Genomic DNA, 21,173 nt, shown 5'->3' on the forward strand with positions numbered 1-21,173 from the left:
TTGAACATATGACCCTGCAGGGTCGTGGATGGTGAAAGGAAGCGTGGTAAGATTGAGCTAAAGACTTGAAGCCTCAGAGACCCTGAAGGGGCAGTAGGAGCTTCGCCTGCTCCTGGCACCAGGCCTCTGTCATATAGCTGCACTCCCTCCCCCCCCAACCCCCACCTCTCCACCCCTGAGATTTGTGCCCATCTGTGGCAACACCCAAACCATTCTACAGGTAGATGAGGCATCCATAACATTTCAGAACAAGACCATAGGAAAAGAGCAGAGACCACAGTCAAGTAGGCTCAAAACGGAGTTCTCCATGCTAATGAGGTACCTAGTGGCCTGGAGGGCATAGCCAATAAGCTTCCCTTCCCAGACACCCCTCCCTGCAAACTGTATTTAATCACAGTCCCACCCTGTGAAGTGGAGTATTGTTTTGTGCATCCACTTTCCACCATGATGATAAACTGTTTGGAATCATGGACCTTCCCTTTTCATTGAGATCTATTGTGGGGAGCCATGGAGAAGGTCGTCTACTATGGAGCTGCAGCCTAATCTCCCATAGAAGGCCTCTCTGTGCTCCCAGCCACAACCGCCACCAAGCCTGCCTCCTGAAAGTCCAAGATCTGGAGAACCCCATGGCCCAAGCCTTGTCACAGGCCTGGGAACCCCAAACCAGCTTTGGCTTTTCCACCCCTGGAGCAGTTCCGTGGTGCTTCCCTATAGTCCTGCACTAGCCCCAGTGGCAGTATGGAGTCAGACTCCCCTTGTTCTGCCTTCCCCAAGCAGCCATGCCATGGCAGAGCTGATGTGGACCATCAGAACGCAACCTGACCATCTTACTCCAGCTTCCCGTATTTTATATACACTTGTTGGACAAATACTCCGCTGTGATGAGCAATGACATTCGGCCATGTATTAGTTACTTTGCTATTACTGTGATAAAATACTGGAGCAAAAGCAACTGAAATGGGATAGAAGAGATGGCTCAATGATTAAGAGTACTGGTTGTTCTTCCAGAGAGGACTATTGATATAACAGTTGAAATATAAACAGTTCAATTTCAAATGTCAACCAGTATCTGTGTTGAGTCCTTAAAATTAGATAGCCTTTTAAAGGTACATGCTTTTAAAATTCTGACTACAACTGCATATTAAGACTTTACCCTGTGATGCTGACAGGAACATTTGATGCAGTGATACGGGAAATTAATCTGAAGCAAAGAGTAGGGAGACTGAAGCAAAGTTTCAAGGGAATCTTTTCCTCAGAAATTGTGGAGAAGTGGCTTGAGGGCACCGACAGACACAAATATCTGTCTACCTTAGAAGCAGAAGCAAGACCCTACTTTCACAAGAGCTGGAGTGGCCTGGGGTCTGGCCATTTTACAGTTATATTTTTCTTTTTTAAAAAAGAATTCTTTATTTTATGTGTATGAATGTTTTATCTGCATGTGCCCAAGACTAGTTTGTGCCATGTGTGGTGCCTGTGGAGGCCAGAAGAGGGTATAAGATTCCTTGGAAATGGAGTTATAGACAAATATAAGCTGCCATGTGGGTGATGGGAACCAAAACAAAGATGCTCTGCACGAGTAGCAAATTCTCTCAACCACTGACCCATCTCTCCAGCCATTATGGTTAATATTTTCCAAGAAATATCCTCATCTAAGATAAAGGTCAGCAGCCGGTCCATCCTTGGCTTCTTTGAGACATTAAATGACCATCTTGTTCTCAGACTTTATCTGACTCTGATGTCCATCCTCGTACCTTCAAAGACTTCTCAAAATACTTAGGAAAGGTTCTAAAAACACTGGGTATACATCCGAAATGAAAGGTGAAAGAATGCTTAAATGTAATAGAGGAGCAGTGTTTATTTGGGGGTGGGGGGATTCACAATCATCTATATGAACAAAACTGAAATGGAAACCCAGAAATAATGCAGGTTTTGTCAAACTGGAGAACTAGTGTGAAATTCAAAGATATCTCAGGAAGAGGGGTCTAAGGGTAAGAAAGATGAATATAAAGTACAGAGTTTAAATCCTGCCTGATGTTTCCTGGTGTGTGAGCAAAGATGAAATACTAGCCATGGTCTAAATATGCACTCCCTACCCTTGGTCACCTCATAAATTGAATCCTAATCACAAATGTAATAATATGTGGGTGTGGGGCTTTTTGAAAGTGATTATGACATTAGGGTGGAGTTCCTATGAAATGGAATTATTGCCCATATAAAAGATATGACATAACTTTCTGCTATAAGGATATAAAGAGAATAAACAAACCTATATAAGAAACTTGTTATAAGAAAAAAAATTAAATTAAACTCAGAAGTTTATTTGAACAAGATTCATTAGTGAGTCCCTAGTGGTTCAGAGGATCAGAGAGCCCTACACCCTAGTGTAGGCAGGCATTAATTGTGGAAAGACGAAGGAAAAAAATAAGTCCCTTGATTAATCACAGCTCAGCTTTGCCTTTTGTGAGCATGGTGTGACAAGCTATTTGCATCATAGGGAAATAGCCTGGTGAGCCTATGTTTGGCTGACCTACAGCTGCTGAGACTGGCTGACATTCAGCTATTTGTTATGAGAATGTATTCTTAAGTTAGGCTGCAGTTTGCCACATGGGAATGCGAAGCTCAGAATCAGCTGTCACTTAGCTCTCTAGCATCCAGAACGGCGTTCTGTCAGTTTCTATCTTTATGACCAAGTATAAGTCACAGCTCTCACATGCGGTTTTGTTGGTTTGCTGCCAACACTTGGTTCTGAAACCCTGTGAGTTCATCCTATAAAATTCCAAAGGCACACCAGGCAGTGGTGGTGCACACCTGTAATCCCAGAACTTGGGATGCAGAAGCAGGTGGGTCTCAAGGCAGAGTTCGAGGCCAGTCTGGTCTACAGAGCATGTTCCAGGACAGCCAGGGCTCCACACAGGGCACCAAAGCAGGTGTTCTATGATGACGTTGAGTGCACTAGATAGCTGAGTACGAAGGCAATTTGTAGGAGGAAGTGTTTATGTGGTACCAGAGGTATAAGATTCCATCACAGTGGGGATGCATGACCAGTAGCAGGGATGGCAGTAGGAACAGGAAACTGAGTTATCATATCTTAACCAGAAGCACAAAGCAGACAGCCAGCATACTGGAAGTAGACAGGATATATTCCCAACTCTTGTTACCAGTACACACGTCCTCCAACAAGACCATACCTTCTAAACCTCTCCGAAACAAAGCTACCTACTGAGGACCCATGTGCTCTAATTCCCAGGTTAATGGAAACATTTCTTATTTAAAACACTACATTGCACTCCCCAGCTTCCATAAGCTCATAACTGTATCTTAATGCAAAATTTCTTTAATCTGATTTCAAAACTCCTCATTGTTTCTCACAGCCTCAATATTCTGTAAAACTCAAAAGCCCAAAGTCTCTTCTGAGGCTCAAGGAACTCTCTTAATTGTAACCACTGTAAGATCAAAACACAATTCACATGTGTTCAATGTGTAATACCCCAGAATATAATACCCACAAACCTTCTAAATGGGAATGCTATGCCAAAGTAAGATCAGAACTCAACAGGGCCAAGACCAAATCTGTAGTTTCACATCTGATGTCGAGGGGCTTAGATACCTCTACACCCCCACCTTTGCTGCCTGCGACGTACACATCTCTCCTGGGCTGGTTCTGCCCCTGTTTGCAGTTCTCTTTGGCAGTGTTAATCTCACCAGTTGGGAATAAGACCACTACCACAATCTTTGAGTCAAATATGAAGCAATCGTTAATTAGATGCTGGCCAGGAGGATGGACTCTGACCCGGTTCATTCCCAGGTTCCCAGCAATTGGTGATGAATCACATCTTGCAGAGGCTTAAAAAGGCAACCCCACAAGGCCAATCAATATCCAATGAAGGACAAACATACAATGAAGGACAAGCATATATCTTGACATGTTTCCTGTTTCCTTACCTCTGCCTACTGGTGATAGAGACAGCCAATGCAGTTGGGGCAAACAAACTTGTTTATGAGTGCGAAAACATGTGGCTTGTTATCTTCCTTAAACAACAGCCTCCAGCATTTTTGAAGTATCTTGTCCCTAGGGAAGGGAGAATTTCTTTTTGTTTCATGGATCTCTCTAGGCACAGTAATCAAAGCATAACTTGTCACAGCAGGTAAGCCGTGGCTGCTGAATCACCAAAAATTTGGGATCTTTACTGCAAGAGCTTTACTTTCACAGTTTCCTGCAATGCTTTCTTAGAGCCTCTTGCCTTCTCAAAGCCTTCATGTAGTGACCCCTCTTCCACATGTTTCTTGGCCCCAGCAGCTCCCTGAGGCCCAGGAAGAGGAGTCTATGAACCGGCATGGTCTCCTTCATGCATCTAAGATCCAGGAAGAGGAGTCTATGAACCGGTGTGGTCTCCTTCATGCATCCAAGATAACATCATATTGAGATACCTGCTAAGTTTGGCTAGTCACCTCTTAGTCTTTTTCCTTTCAGAATGTAGAGGCTTAGCTGGGCGGAGTGTTAACCACATTCCAGTGTAGAGCAGGTCTCTCCTTAATGGTGCTTGACTCCTGAGCAATTATAGCCTCTATTTCAATGTGGGCAGTAAGATTCCCAATGCTCCTTATCTCACCAAAATGTCCATTTTTAATTTCTGTCTCTTTTCCATCATAGATCCGAAGCATTATCAATAAAAACCATGCCACAGACTCAATGTTATGTGGTCTTGAAATTTTATTCCACTATAGAAATTATTCTGTTACTTTAAAAATTTCCCCTTAGGTAAGTTCTTAGGATCAAAGCCCAGGGCCATTAGATTCTTTGCCCAAATATCACAAGAGCTTGGAGCCCAATGGCTGATAGTGTTCCTCTCTGAAACCTTCTGCTCTGGGTCTCCACAGTCCTCATTGCTCTCAGTGTGGTTATCTTTCAGGCTTCCTTTAGGGTTGCCTTTTAAGTTCTGCCGAAAGTATCCAGATGCTGCTCCAGGCCAGATCTCCACAGTCTTCCACCTTCCTCTTCAAAGCAACACAGTCAAGTGCTACACAGCTTCAGCCCACTCTAGCACCAACTTCTGTATTTAACGGTTGCTGTGATAAAACACAATGATCAAAACCAGTTTATAGAAGAAAGGACTCATTTTTGGGCTCACAGTTTCAGGGGGAACAAAGTCAATTATGGCAGTCTCTCCCTGACATTGGAGAGGCTGAGAATCCAAAGCAGGTGTCCTATGCTGAAGCTGAGCACACTTAGATGGCTGTGTTTTTCTCCTGAAGTTTTCTTAGCACCGTAACATGACTCTCATTTTCATTTTTTGACTGTGTAACTCATATATTTTCATTTTCTCCTATAAAAAATATAACAGGAACAATCTGATTCATTTTAATGTATTACTTAAACAAAATTGAGTAAACATCATTGCTTCAAAGGAATTTGAAAATATTAAGTTAATAAAATAGGCAAATCAATGATTTACATAGTAAAAAATACTTTAGCTTTACAAATTGATAAGAACCTTGAGATAAGTTTTGTTTTCCTACTGAAGGACAAGTGTTTGAAAGATCTCAAACACTGCTTAAAGGACCATTATATAGAATGAGGCATTTATGAATTTTTGTAACTGCCTCATACCACATAGATAAAACTCCTACCACTAGTTAAGCCGGTTAGACGACATTTGAAAACAAGTCTTCAGCTGCCCTGGATTTTCATCCTGGAGGAACATGCTGCTAACCAAAAGGAAAGGGTGTCTTATCTTCAGTAAAGGCATGAGCTATGGCACAATATCTCAGGAGAATGAAAATGAAATCTCTCAAGCAGAAACATTGCCACTACAATCTAACAGGTCACATTTACCTGGTGAAGGACACCTCAACCTACAACCTCAGAACATAACCCTTTCCTTATTACCTGTGTGGAATTTTTTTAAGTCTTTGAATTTCATTAGCCAGTTTTTTTTTTTTTAAGAGTGTGAATGTTAAGTGGTATAAGGTTTTACAAGGAAAATCTCATGAATGTAGAATATTGGTTAGAAACTGCTTTTCAGAGTACTGAGGAAAGTGGCCCTGCAATTGCAGGCCTATAATCCTAGCTACTTGGGAGGCTGAGGCAGAAGGATGAGAAGTTCCAGTCCAGCCTGGACTACAGAGTGTATTTAAGGCTCAGCTGGGCAACTTAAAAACAGAACAGGGGATATACTCATTGGGAATGCCCACGCAGGAGGCCTTAGATTCAGTCCTCAATCCCCATGCCTACATAATGGGAGAGGGAAATGGTCCTACTAATAAGAAATTTAAAAGAATCAGACTTTTTATATGCAAGTTATAAATTAAAATGGCTTTTGTAGAATCAGGAAAAAAGATTGGTACAGAATAAACACTCTTTCAAGTTGAATTGATGCCTTACACATTGTTGAGCTGATGTAAAATGAAGCCGTGGGCTTATCAAAAAATGCAGCCCCTCTCCCTTCTGGCTGTGCAGTACGGAGGCTGGTTTTGCTTTTTTGTTTGTTTTGGTTTTGTTTTTCCTAGCAGCCTTAATTCTGCAGAATAATAAATTTAAAATATCCACCGTCTTCATTTAGGAGAAATACATGTGACCAGCCAAGAAGAGTGAGTCAGATGACTACGAGACAAGTTGCCAGTGCTTTTTTTTTTTTTTTTCCCTTTCACGTGGCCCTGGAAGGAAAAAAGTGGAAGAACAACTGTAGTACCAGCTTTTGTTGTTCCTTCTCAAAACTGCAGCACAACAGCCGCCATGTTAGGGCTAGTCATGGGACTTCGGTTTAAACATTCGAACTCTTCACAGCTTATTAAAATGCGCCCCCAAAATATCCAGGATTACTGAGTTCACTTCTCCTATGCAATCAGATGATAGTTTAACTTGATATTTTATTTCCATGTTAAAACCGTAATCTTTACAGGAGACATTTTTGAGTTAAGGGAGTACTGAGGTAGTTGCTTTTCTGTGCAGATTTTTAAATTCCTTATTCATTTGTTTTGGCGCACATACACAGGCATGCACTCGCTGCAGTGCATGTGAGGTCGGAGGAGGACTTGGCTGGAGTTGGTTCTTCCCTGCTACCATGTGGGTCCCAGGGATCAAACTGAGGTCACTAAGCTTGGAGGCAAGTGTCTTTACCATCTCCCCAGGCCAGTAGACAGGTTTTAATTAAACAGGACTGTTCATCCTTCATTGTATCGGCATACTTTTTAAGGAAGTTAAAGAGTCATTTACTGTTGTCATGGGTTTTGCATCACTTCAAATTTAAACTGTTCTTCCAGGACTCGATGGGCTTTTAATCCAATAAAAGGATTTCCCGGGCTTCCAAGTGGTCTTTTAAACTCGGCGGTGAGTGTAGAACGTCCTGAAGAAATGGTTCAGGCCGGTTGGGTGCCAGTCAAAAGATAAGGCTTGAGCCAGGCACAATTGCACATACTCTGGGATAGGCTGCCGCAATAGAAAAAAGTTGGAGGTCAGCCTGAGCCATATATAGAGTTTCAGTGGGACCTAAGAGAGCTAGAGATCCTTCCTCAAACAAAACAGCAAAAAACAAACTCCAAAACGAAAACCTCCAAAACGATGAAGTTAACCCACCACCGAATATTAGCTAAATTTAGTGCCGAGCATTTTTGTGTTCATTGTGTCCCTTGACTGGCTTTTCTCATACAAAACTGCAACAGGAAGAGCATTACAAGGTGAGGGGAATTATACAACATGGACAAGGACGAGGAGGAGAGGAGACAGACACTTCTGTGCTTATACCTGTTCTGTAATTTCTGGAATTGTTGGGACTCCGGTTCCAGGAAAATTCTGGAACACAGAGTAGGATGATGGGGAACAACAGCCCAGTTCTAATCTTGTCCCTCTGTCGGTTAAGCAGGTCATGTCTCATGAGGGTCAGTCAGCACGCTGCTGGGTTTCAGAGGAAACTAAGGGCAAAACCAGACTTGAAGAGAGTTGTGGGTGTTGGGGTTGAGAAATGTTGGAAAGGTGAGCTGTCTAGATCTGGAAGGAGATCTTTATCAGTGACCCTTTGTACCTGTACTCATTCCAGAGGGCGATTTGGAAAAGTAACACGTTCAGTAAGAGACCCTCCAGGCCCTTGGCAACCCGAAACCCTGGTTGATGCCAAGCCTTGCGCGAGGGGAAGGCAGGCTCTAGCGCCCCCTCCAGCCTGAGTGCAGCGCCCGCCGCTGCGGGTGTGCCCGCAGATGAGCTGGAGCCCAGCACCTCCGGCCCCGGCACAACCCGCGGGGCTCGTCCTAGCTGTGCAGCCTTTCCATTCCTAGCCGTGAGCCCCTCCCTGTCTCGCTTCTTGACAAGCCAGCAGGCAGCAAGGGGCGGCACCGCTCTGAGGTCCCGAGGACGTCACTGACGCGCGGTCGAGCCTCCAGCCCGCCCTACCGCTCGCCTTGCCTTCTCTCTTCTTAGCCGGTGACGCCGCCGCGGCCCCGGGCAACCAGCACTCGCACGCACTCCCGCGCGCGCCACCGTCTCCCGCACCCGGGGCCGAAGATGGCGGCTCTCAAACTCCTGTCCTCTGGGCTTCGGCTCGGCGCCTCAGCCCGCAGCTCGCGGGGCGCCCTGCATAAGGTAAATTGAAGGTGCAGGGGGGCAAGAGGAAGGCCACGCGCGGACGAGCTGCGAGCGGCGCGCGCGTTCTTTGCCCTGCCCATCTCCACCGCCTCTGGTCGGGGATCTGGCATCTGCAGCGCCGTGCCCGGGGGTTGGGGGTGGGGGCTTGGAGACGCTCGGGTTTCAGGGTAGCCCCGCCGCCGCTTGTCTGTCTGTCTGTCTGTCTGTCTGTCTTTGCTTCTCCATCCACTTCCCCGCTGTGCTTGCAGCGGTGGAGAAGCGGTCGAGGCTCTGTGTACCAAAGCCACGCAGCAACGCCTTAGAGACAGACTGTCGGCGTCCAGGGACTCGCGTCCCCATCTCCCGCCACTCCTACAGACTCCAGGCTCCAGGCCGACGCCCTTGGGAAGGGGGTCCCCGGGGCCGTCGCCCTAGGTAAGGGCCGGTTGGAGGAGAGGAGCGGAGAAGGGCGGCGCGCTGAGGCTTGCGCCCCACCTGAGGGAGCTGCTGGCGCCGGCTGAGGCCCAGAACCCCGGGCCGGGTTAACCGCTGCTGGCTCAAGTTCACCGCCAAGTGGGCGGATGCTGTGCGCTGCGGAGGCGGACTGCCGCTCCCCATCCTCCCCTTCCCTATATGGCGGTAGAAAGGGGAACCCGGACTGGAGCTCTTGTCACGGGGCGATTTAGCCTGCCAAGCGTTTGGAAGCAGAAGGAGGGCTGGCGGCGCTCCGCTGCAGTTTGCAAACGCCTCGGTCCTTTATTTTGAATTCCTCTCCGTCCCCTCCGGGTTAGAGACTTGCAATGTTCAAAGACCGTAAAAAAACAAAAATCAAAAACAAAAACAAAAAAACCCAAACACCTTGACCCACAGAATGGTATCCTGAGTCGCCCTCCTAGCAGACTAGCTGGTGGTGGATATTTTTGCTTATACATTGTAGAGGGTCTAGCCTCTAAGCACACATTCGGGTTGGATTTGAGTATGGGACCAAGGAACTGAGTGCTGGAGGAGGGTGGGGAGGAGGGTGGATTCACCTTGGAGTGTTCAGTTTGCTCAGGAGCCTCTTCCCGAACCTGCAAAGTTTTCTTTGAAGAGGTTTCAAATTGCAGTCCTGAACTTAAGAAGAGTGCATCACGCAGGGCATTTACTTGCACTGTGTGCTCTTGAACTCCTTCCCCTGTTGCTCATTTCCTTGCCTTCAATCTCTGAGTGTTGAGAATCTAAAGATGTCATCACAGGACTCCCTCGTGTGCTAGGGAATGGTTCAGAACTGAGTCATTGCGTTGTTAAATTCCTCAAAGGAGGCATTTGGGTAATTGCATGCAAATTTGGATGCACTTAACCACCAGCCAACCTGCTGCAAGTGATGGAGCAGATGCAAAAAACCAGGACACAGGGATGTCCTTGGGCCAAGGTCAAAAACTTTCTTTTGACAGTGCATGTTTGTCTAAGTTTAAATTATTCACCTCTAGTCTACCCCACTTTCAATATAATCATTAAACCATTTCTCAAGCCAGCAAACCTCTAGGTGGATGAGCTGTAATTATGGGTTAGTAAAAAGTTCATGGCCCAGTTCAAAGTTAGGCTTCTCAGGAATGAGGAAAGAAGGTGCAGCTCCTGCTCTCTGGGGTGTTCTGCCCGCTTATGCATTGGTTGGCCTTACTGGCTGCTTGCTTAGCGCGTAAGTCATCCGCCTCTGCTGAATTGTAATACCCCTGTGCTGAATTGTAATACCCCTGTGCTGAATTGTAATACCCCTGTGTTCGTTTCACTGGGACCACGGTATACCTCAGTCCTTTGCCTCCCTCAACACTGCAGACTGCTCTGCCAAGAATACTCATTTTAGTACACACCTGAGAGAACCTGGTGGATACCTTCAGTAACCTTGAATACTTTCTGGCTAAATGTAGCCAACAGGTAAACTGAGATAGATATTTAAAAAATGCTTTTATGCTTTTGTTTTGGGAGACAGGATCTTGCTATGGGGGCCAGGAAGGCCTGGCACCCATGATTCTTTTGCTTCAGCCTACAGAATTCTGAAATTAAAGGTGTGTACTTATTTACCATGCTTAAAAAAAATCTTCCTTCCCTCCCTCCTTCCTACTTCCCTCCACCCTTCCTTCTTTCCCTTCCTCTGTCCTTCTCCCTCCCTCTCTCCATCTCTCTTTCCTTATTTTCCTTCATCCTTGCTTCTTTCCCTGCCTCCCTTTCTCCTTCCTTCTCTCCCTCCCATTCATGGTGAACAAGTTCCTTGTCTGGAGCTATAGCATGACCTGGAATTACCTGGAAGCTTTTCAATCTGGTGCTGTGTCACCCTAAGGTTTCTAGCTGGGTAGGTTCTAAGTGGATTGATTCATGTTGAACATTGGCTGATTCCTCTTGGCAGAGATGCTTCCTCCTGGCAAGCTTGCATGCTATTCACCTGAATAGTGCTGCCTTTTCCTCCTAACTGGGTTTCTTTCCTCTTTCCATGACAGCTCTTCCTGATTTTGTTTATCAAACTTCCATACTACAAAAAACAAAACAAAACAAAAACAAAAACAAACAAAAAACAAAAAACAAAAAAACCCAAAAAACAAAACCAAAAAGAGCCAGGGGTGGTGGCACACGCCTTTAATCCCAGCACTGGGAGGCAGAGGCAGGCGGATTTCTGAGTTCGAGGCCAGCCTGGTCTACAAAGTGAGTTCCAGGACAGCCAGGGCTATACAGAGAAACCCTGTCTCGAAAAACAAAACAAAACAAAACAAAACAAAACAAAACAAACTTCCATACTAATATAGGCTATATCAACCTTTCTGTGTCATGATTTCTTTAACAGTCGTGAGGTGACATTTAGACACCACTTGGGTGTATAGTTCTCTATCACTCTATTATTGAGGTAATACTTATATTTACAAACAGAAGAAAAACAAAGTGTTTGAGGTCAGTGATATGGATAAAGCTGCCGCACAAAGACTTATAACTCAAGTTCAATTTCTAGGACTTACATGGTAGAAAGAGAACTGACTACTTTTTGTTGTCCTGTCCTCTAACCTCCAGAGGTTCACTGTGGTACAACCCTTCCCTACCAAGATACAGACACATGCACACACACACACACACACACACACACATATGTGTATCATATATATATATATATATATACTAGAACACTATTATTTCCTTTACCTACATCTCTTTTCCTTGTCATCCAACACTTGAGAACTTAGTAAAATATGTGTGTGTATATGTGTGTATATATTATAGAGAGAATATGTATATATAATGTATGGTATATGTATATGTATATAATATATAGTATATTACAATATGTGTATATGATATATAACACATATATAATGTACTATTTATTATATAGTATGTATAATATAGTATATGTATATATACAGTATGTATAGTATATGTATATATAATATATAATATACATACACATACTATATATATGTATATATATGTATATATACATATACACACACATACATACATTATACATACACACATACACAGACACATATATTTTACTAAGTTCTCAAGTGTTGGATGACATGGAAGAGAGATGTAGGTAAAGGAAATAATAGTGTTAGTGAATGGTTAGAAAGGAAGTCAGGGGATGAAGTTTAGGTTCCACCATGGAGTAAGACTTCTGTGGTTAGCTGTAAGAAACTGAAGATTAAAATGGAAATGTTAATGGAAGAAACGTTACACTGAAAGACATTTTGCACCCCAAGAATTTTGTTTCTTTTATCAAAATCCTTAATCACTGTTTTCTCACTCAATTTTAATATGAGAAATTACTACCAATAATAAAATGGGGTTCTGCTGAAGATAGGAGGGTAGACCAGTAAAATACATTGTGACTAAAAGCTTGGTTAAAATACCCCACAATGGGCTAGAGAGATGGCTCAGCCATTAAAGGCTAGGCTCACAACTAAAATACCCCAAAATAAATAGCTATCTGAGCTATACATGGTATTGCCCCACATTTTCTTAGGTAGTCTCTGCAAACATGAAAGTAATTTATGTTTTTATTTATTTGGCAGCTGCTGGCACATAAACTTTTTTCCAGGTAGGATCTCATGAAGCCCAGGCTATCTTGGAACATGGTATAAAGCCAAGGCTAGCCTTCAGTTTCTGATCCTTTTGCTTCTGGTGCTGGAACTACAGGTTTCCTGCTGTGGATTTCCTCAAACCCAGGGTTCTGTTCACACCAGGGAGATCCCTCACCAACGCATTTGGTTTTAGATAACGCCACTTCATTTATAAAATATATTGGAAGAGGTTAATTAGGTGTAGTTTAAAGAGCCTCTTTGAACTTGCCTGTCTAAGGAAGAAAGGTAGATGTTATCAGCAATACACTTTCTCCTAGTTGCCAAATCTTAAGAATTTGTGCCAGTGACACTGATATTTCTTGACTCTCAGGGACACAGTGTGAGTAGAGGACCTGGTGTGTGTGTGTGTGTGTGTGTGTGTGTGTGTGTGTGTGTGTGTGTGTAAGATAGAAAAGAAAAAAAAAACCCTTTAAGGGCCTGCTTTGGAGATCCTAAGGTGGGTTTTGATCCTCTGTGGTGCAATTTGCCAGGGCATTGAGTTTCCTCCTTGCCCCACTGTCTGCACTTGATTCCTGGCTTGCTAAGTAATCTCTGAATATGCAGACTGGCAAACTGGAGTGTAACTCAGATGAACATGTTGCTGGATTGTAGTATGTGTTTGCAGTCCCAGCTACTTGGGATGGAGACAGGATGTCCTGCTTAAGCCCAGGACATTGAGACTAGCCAGACCCACACAGCAAGATATTGTCAAGGGGAAGAAAGACTGAAAGCAATGGGCTTTAAAGGAAGGGAAAGGATTCATAAAGCTGTTTTGAAAATCTTCAACAAATATAACCCACGGTGCCGTCTTCGAAGGGAGTGGATAAAATGCATCACTTCTCAAGGGAGGATGGCACCCCCAGGTGTTCCCTGTAGTCAGGCAGACAGCTTCATCCTAACTGTGTGACAGTTGTCATCTTTAGCCCTTCTGCAAGCTCCTCACCTGACTTTGATCAAAATAGCACCTCTCTTCAGAGACATACTTAGTAGTTACGTAATTTTGACACATCTCTTCAGTCCTGACTGAACTAGAATTTGACAGGAGGGTACTTTCACCCCCTGGAATATTCAAGAAAACACCCCAGCTAGTTTTTTTCTTTCTTTCAGATTTTACTTTTTTTACATCTTTTTGTGCAGGACCTGATAAGTTTGTATGCACCACATGCATGCATACATGTTATGCAGGCAATGCATGCATGTGTCTGTTAAGGTTAGAAGTCACTGTAACCATATTTACAGGCATTAAGCCCCTTGGAACTACAGTTTCAGATTTTGAGCCTCTTGGAACTGCAGTTACAGACAGTTTTGTGTGCCACCAGATGTGGGTGCTCGGAACTGAACTGACTACTCTGTGATAGTGAGTGCTTTTAAACCACTGAGCCGTCTCTCCAGTATACCTTACTGATTTGGGATTTTAGTTGTATGGGTACTTTTGTAACAGTCTCTCACATCTGTTGAACTCAGGGCCTTTTGCCTGCTAGGTAAGCATTCTGCTACTGAACTACATCTGCAGTACAACTTCCACTTTTTCTGAAATATTTCTGAAAGGTCTCTTTTCTGTGTTCTGTCTCTGTGTCTGTCTCTGTCTCTGTCTCTGTCTCTGTCTTTGTCTCTGTTTCTGTCTTTCTCTCTCCTTCTTCCTTTTCTTCCAGGCTCTCTTTTTTCCTAAGAAGTTCAGAGAGGGACAAGCCCCGGGTAATTAGTGCTGACTGCTAGTTAGTACTATGACAATACTAATTATCAGCTGCTACAATGGGATGAGATTCTTGCTAAGTTGTGTGGCTGTGTGTTTCTGTTTCTGAATCTTCAAAGGCTCTCAGGGCACACAGGGGAACCAATCTTCTTCCAGCATATTCTGTGGAATTCCAAAGAAAAGCAGTCCAAGGTGACCTCACCTTTCAGGCTCTCTGCATGTAGATGAACTCTTACTTCCTTCCTTATGCTGGTGAGGCCTGGGCTCATCTTTCCAAGACAGAGATAATGACCGTAAAGTTACACATTATAAAACAGGGTTCTCATAAAGATTTGCTGTGTGTAATTGACAAAGTAGAACAATAGAGCACTTTCAGAAGACATGGAAGGACTGTGTGACAGGAAGCCAAAACCCAGGACTAGTCGCTCTGCTTGTTTTTACAGTTTGGATCATTCTGCCTATGCCGCTGTTCCTCTGGGGCTGGAATTACAGGCATGGACCACCACATCTATCGGTCTATCATGTATTTTACTTCTGAGACCCTGACTCACTCACTCACTCACTCACTCACTCACTCACTCACTCACACACTCACTCACTCTGTCTGTCTGTCAGTCTCTCTCTTGTGTATCTGTGTGTTTAAAACAGAAAAAAAAATCCTTACTAGTTCAGGATAGGAAGAGAACATCCTTTGTGGTTAAGCCCTTTCAAAGTCCTTGTCTCTCCCTGTCCTTGTGTCTCAGGCTTTGGGGCCGTGTGCAAACACCTGACTCGACCTTGACCAAAATAGAAACTTAAAGGAATGAAAGTCACATGGTCATGTGTGTCACCTCAACCATTATTGCTTATTTAACTTTGTTTCAGTGTTGATCCCATAAACAGTCTTTTGTGCTAATTGATAGAGATTTAAAATGTTTTTTAGAGGAAAAAAAGAGTGATAGACTTTGACATTCTCAGGTCATAGCTGTCTGAAATACTGTTGGGCAGCCCAGTAGGTGGGATGTTCTAGCTGGGCTTGTCTGTCAGGACACAGCCATTCCTCTCTCCACTCCTTCAGGTTAAATATAGTGGGAAACAAGTAAAGTATTGTTAAGATGAGTCATTAGTTAACACAGAACCTGTTTCCTCCTTTTCTCTTGTCCATATTGAGGATGGAGTTGCAGGGCAATAACTTATTGGTTTTATGAATGCTCACCCAGTGACTCATTTGAGGCCCATCTCACCTGCTATAACAAACATCTCAGCCTGGATACTTAGGAAAGAGGTTTATTTAGCTCATGGTTAATTGGAGACTAAAAGTCCACTGTTCGGTGATTGCCTCTGGTGAAAGCATTGTGTGTATATACCAAACTTTATAACATGGCAGAGGAGCTGAGGGACAAGCAGGTGTGTGCAGGAGGGGCAGCCTCACTCTGGAAAAGCCTGAGCTTGACAGTCAGCAATTCATTGCAGTCAGAGAAGGCACTTGTGCAGTCCTGCAAGTATGGACCTTATGGCATCAATACCTTTGTGCAGGCTCCCACACCCCACGAAAGTCCTACTGCCTCTCAACACTGTTCCATGGGGACCCAGTTCTGATATGGGCTTTGGAGATGACAAAAAACATCTACAGGCCACAATGTTTACTGTTGGCCCAAATAGTTCACTGGTGTGGCCAACTAAACCCTCCATTTAGTGGTGGTCTGCTACCTTTTCTCCAGCTTTCATAATAACAGTGTAAGGAAGGCTGTCCTCTGGTGTGCAGTTCGTCACTTGTCTCTTTAGAGTTTTCCTATCACCTGCAACTGACCACCCTGTACCACAATCTCCTCAGAGAGCAGTAGTCATACCATAATATAGATTAGATAAACGGTGTGGAACTTGGCACAGGTAGGATTTCAGTATTTGTGTACTGAGTGGGAAGCTAGATTACTATCAGAAATTGTGACTAACGTCACTAATATTGTGAATTTGCATCCCAGGATGCGATGAGAGTTAGCTATCTTTGTTCTTGTTTGTTTGTTTGTTTGTTTTTGAGACAGGATTTCTCTGTGGAACCCTGGGTGTCCTAGAACTCACTTTGTAGACCAGGCTGCCTCTGCCTCCTAAGTGCTGGAATTAAGGGCATGCACCACCATGCCCTGCACCTACTTTTATTCTTTTGGGGGACTAGTCACAACTGACAAAGTTGGATTTTTCCTTTGTAATAAAATATGTGGATCCAAGGGATGCTGGGGATAGAGCATTTCTACCCTGTCAAAGATAAACCATTTAAGACCCAACTCTTTACAGATAGAATTGTGCCAGAGAAACAGAATCCTGTTAGAGGAACAGAGTAAAATGGTATTACAGAGGTTAGAAGTTGAAGGAATTGGGAAGATGTTGGTCAAAGGACACAATGTTTCACTTAGATAGGAGAAATAAGCTTAGGGGATAGATCTATCATATGTTGTGGTGATGATCCGTAACAGTGACTATACTTGAAAACTATGAGTAGTTGTGAAATGTTCTTAACACAAGAGAATGTGTGAGGTTATTCATTTTGTAATGAGTACATGTATGGGAATGTGATGTTATAGACTGTGGACATACAGTTTTGTCAATTAAAATGCAAAACATGTAAAGTCAAGCTGCAAATGATTGTTCACTGGAAATGTTTTCAATGTTTCAGGGGTGTGTCTGCTACTTCTCTGTCAGTACTCGTCACCACACCAAATTTTACACAGATCCCGTGGAAGCTGTAAAAGATATTCCTAATGGTGCAACCTTGCTGGTTGGTGGTAAGTAATGAGACGGTTTTCCTCTTGATGGTAATATCCGTAGGTTATAGGAAAATCATGTGATAGAGCGGTATAGATTCCAAATGCCAATTATTTAACATTTAGCTCTGACATACTTGCTGTCTTGTTTATGACACACCATGACCCTGCCTATCACAGCCTCTTCCTGAAAGGTTAGCACTCTACCGTGGTGCTTCCTCCTCTGATTATGATTGAAAAGCTGCAGTTTTGAACTTCAGGTATCTTATCAGGAACCATGATGGAGCTTTGAACCATGATGGATCGCTACATCCTTGGGAATTCTGGTGGACTTGAAACACGTGTCTCATCTTGTCAGATACCCTAACCATTCTTTATTGTTCCGTATTTGTTGAGCAGGAGAGCAGAGGGTCTCTGTGTTGTTGAGCCTCCCATATTCTGTTCCCACTACTTCTTTGGGATGTCTTTTGTAACCACTGCCTCAGATTTAACACTAAACTTCCTGATCCTTGCATATGGAATCAAGTCTTGTTTTAGGGCTGCTTTTTACTGAATGTCCATCTTAAATCCAACACTTTTGGAAGGATTTTAAAGATATAAAAATGAAATTTATTGGCTTAGTGCTCTAGTTCTGTACAATATACGAACACAGATGTATAAAAATGAATGTTTAGACAGACAACTGGATATGGTTTGAATTATGAAGAGGGAAATAGTACCCATGCTAAAGATGAACTGATTACTTTTGGCCTTACCTTAGTCAAATGTAAAGGAATTTTAATCCAGCAACATGGCTACTCTAGCAAGGGATCATATCCAAAGACCTAGGTCTGTGTGATCTAGCTGTAATACAGACTCCTAAAAATTACCTATAATTGAGGAGCAGACAAAGTGATGGATCAGAGAAAGATTTGACAGAATGAGTCAGACTCAGGAGAATAGACAGGAAAGAAAGGCTACTTAAGAGCAGTGCAGGGAGAGAGGTGGAGTGGGGTTCAGTTGAGTTTGGTGCAGTTCACTTGAATGAGTTGAGTTCCGTTGATTTTAGTGCAGTTGAATTGAATGTAGTTGAGTTGAGTTCGTGAAGTTTCCTTCAGTTTCTTTCAGCCGTGCAGTCAGTATAGTCAGCGCAGGTCAGTTCACGGAGTTCAGAGGCAGTTTTTCCAAACAGCAATTCAGTCAGAAGCCGAGGGAAGCCATTTTGAATCAGTCTGCTTGGAGAGGAGTTTGAGCCAGAACAGCTGAGTTGAAACAGCCAGGCAGAGCTCAGAAAGATCTAGATAGAGTGAGTTTATTCTGCAGTAAGTCTTGGGGGCTGTAACAGTCTACATCTAGGTTAGCAGATGGAGGATGGAAAGCTGAAGCCTTCAAGGTCTGGACTTACAGAAGATTAGATTGGGCAGAGGCTACGTGTAGGCGTAGGCCTACGGATAGCTAGATAGAAAAGCTCTGGGCTTAGCCCAGGACATGTGTATGCAAAGCTTGGTTATATCTCTTATCCCATCCCTTTCTCTGAGGAAGTAAAACCAACCTTTACAGTCAAAGCCTTTCCAATGGTTTCTGGTGATAACTAATGTTGGGAAACACTGAGATCCAGTTAGTGACTGACGGCTGTTTATTGCGTTGATAAGGTATAGCTGTGTTTTTGCAGTATTATATGTTTTTTTTTCTTTTATTAAGAATGGTGCAAACATCTTGAAAGAACATTACATGGCACACATTGCTTCCTTTTGTACTTTACAGGTTTTGGGCTGTGTGGTATTCCAGAGAATCTTATAGGAGCTTTACTGAAGACTGGAGTAAAAGATCTAACTGCAGTCAGCAACAATGCAGGGTGAGTGGACTTCTAGGGTGAAATGCCTAGCTAGAAAGAAATGCCAGCCTTAAGATAATGTTGAACAGTTTATCAGCGATCAGGGATGAGACCCCTAATATATTATTCAGTATCAAGTAGTCAGCCCTAAACACATGTATACCCAAGAAACACCAACTAAACTCAATAGGATCTGCCTGCCTGCCTGCCTGCCTGCCTGTCTGTCTGTCTGTCTGTCTGTCTCTATGTATCAATGTATCTATGTATCTATGTATGTATGTATGTATGTATGTATGTATGTATCTATCTATCTATCTATCTATCTATCTATCTATCTATCTATCTATCTATCTATGTACCATCTGTCTGTCTGCATCTATCTATCTATCTATCTATCTATCTATCTATCTACCTACCTACCTATCATCTATCTATCATCTGTCTGTCTGTCTGTCTGTCTATCATCTATCTGCAACAGTTACAGAAGAAGAGACCATGAATCCAAGAGAGAGTTGAGGGAGGGGAAGGGAAAAAGGAAGGGAAAAAATGGATTGTGGGAGTTGGAAATAGTGTTAATAATGTACTCATATATAAAACTATAAAAATACTAAAAATCTATCAGTAAAGTTACATTTGCCTCCACTTTTAAGAGTAATATGTTCAGTGACCAAAAGGTAGCTGGATATAGTAGCACATGATTAGAATCCCATCACTAAGGGGACAGGGGGAAGGTAATAAAGAGATCAGTACCAGCATGATCTCTGTGCCAAGCAGTGAGATCCCTTCTCAAAAAACAGAAAAGTGGGTAGTGAGGGCAAGAATGAAGTTACTTGTTTTTATTTTTGTTTCCTAACCTGTAGTACTGTGATTGAACTTAGGTCCTTGGACATGTTAGGCAAGTGAGTCACCTCTGGGCTATATCTCCAATCTCCTTTTCTCACTTTTGATTTTGATATAAGGGCTCACTATATTGCCAGGCTGGCCCTGGGCTTTCTCTGTAGCCCAGGGAGATCTTCAAGTGATGAGTTTCCTGATGTAGCCTGCGAAGTAGGCGGAGCTGCACCATCTGGCCCAGCAAGGTCACACTTATTCCTGTAGTTTTGATGCCACATCTCATAATCTTAAGTGAAGGGGCTTTGCTTTACCTTCTATAAATATGTAAATTAATGGTTGATGTCTTTATCTGATGAGCTTTTATTTTTTAAATATTGTAAAATATATTGTAAGAATAAAAAAATTTTCTTTGAAGTTTTTCCTTATGTTCTTTGTATTAGAGGCTAATATGTATAAAACAAGAAGGACATTGATTTGAAATCTGTTCCAAGTTCTTTCTTTTGGTTATATCTTTACTCCAGAGGCCATATGAAGACATACATTGATCATGAAGAATGTTGTTGGTCTTGATTGGACGTGAAGGGCATGCTGTCAACTTAGCAGTAGGATTGTAAATCAAATGGTCATAATAAGCCATTGTTTTAAAAAGGCATGCACATGTTGGTACACTTGTGTATGTCAGAAAAAGCTATTTGTAGGCAAAACAGTTAGCTATCTAACCCGTTCCAACAAATGGATGAAAGAATTTAATTATCTTAAGATGTTTAAAAATGTAACTGAATTGGCAGTTTTGCTTATTAGCATAAAGGCTTTGAGAATAAACAGTGCAGATTTTCTTGGAAGCCGGTGATGGTAAGAGCTCATTTGGAAAGAGCTCATCTTATGGAAGGATCTGTAGAAATCTCTTTCAAAGTTCAGGACACTTAACCTTGTGTTGTGTGTGTGACACTTTTCATGAGGAAATGTGAGCAAATGTCTCCCCAAGTTGGATAGAGATCAGAAGGTAGACCATGGCAATTAATGATACCACTGGCATCTAGCTTGGAGAATCCATGAGTTTATTGGAGTTATTTACAGGAATATGGGCAGGGATTACTTATCAGAGCATAGACCATTCAAAGGCATTTGTGTCACGGAAAGTTTACTCTATCATGGGTGATGGACCCATGAAAACTGCTACCGTGGAGCTATCTTCCTGACTTACAGGGATCCTGAGAGGTTGGAAAGTCTTCTCCACAGTTCTTAGTACTTATATAACCTTGGGGTAGAACGGGACTTGTGAATCTGGTAAGTTTCAGGGACTCTCTGAGATTTGTTAGTTGTTTTTGTTGTTTGTTTGTTTTTAAAAATTCCCAAGAGTCTTAACAGTCTCGCAATGTTTCAGTTAAAAGGAAATGACTACCAAACACTTTTGTATGAGAGAGTGACTGTTGGCCTTGGTGACATAAACACTGCT

At 43.0% G+C, this 21,173-nt stretch overlaps 1 protein-coding gene and 1 long non-coding RNA gene across 2 annotated transcripts in view; one reads left to right on the top strand and one right to left on the bottom strand.

Annotated features, from left to right (window-relative positions):
• Window positions 1-1,833: 1,833 nt before the first annotated feature.
• On the bottom strand, window positions 1,834-9,129 carry BC037032 (cDNA Sequence BC037032). The gene is made up of 2 exons (NR_028266.1): window positions 7,742-9,129; window positions 1,834-5,067 (listed from the first exon to the last, which is right to left on the bottom strand). It is a non-coding gene; the product is annotated as a cDNA Sequence BC037032 (long non-coding RNA).
• Oxct1 (3-oxoacid CoA transferase 1) overlaps window positions 8,151-21,173 on the top strand; it is a 128,917-nt gene continuing 115,894 nt past the window's right edge. Inside the window, exons 1-3 of the mRNA NM_024188.6 lie at window positions 8,151-8,572; window positions 16,983-17,091; window positions 18,814-18,904. Coding sequence (NP_077150.1) covers window positions 8,495-8,572; window positions 16,983-17,091; window positions 18,814-18,904 — 278 coding nt within the window. The 5' untranslated portion in view covers window positions 8,151-8,494. The remainder of the gene's footprint in view (window positions 8,573-16,982; window positions 17,092-18,813; window positions 18,905-21,173) is intronic.

This window comes from Mus musculus, chromosome 15, assembly GCF_000001635.26.
Source record: "Mus musculus strain C57BL/6J chromosome 15, GRCm38.p6 C57BL/6J".
NCBI lineage: Eukaryota > Metazoa > Chordata > Mammalia > Rodentia > Muridae > Mus > Mus musculus.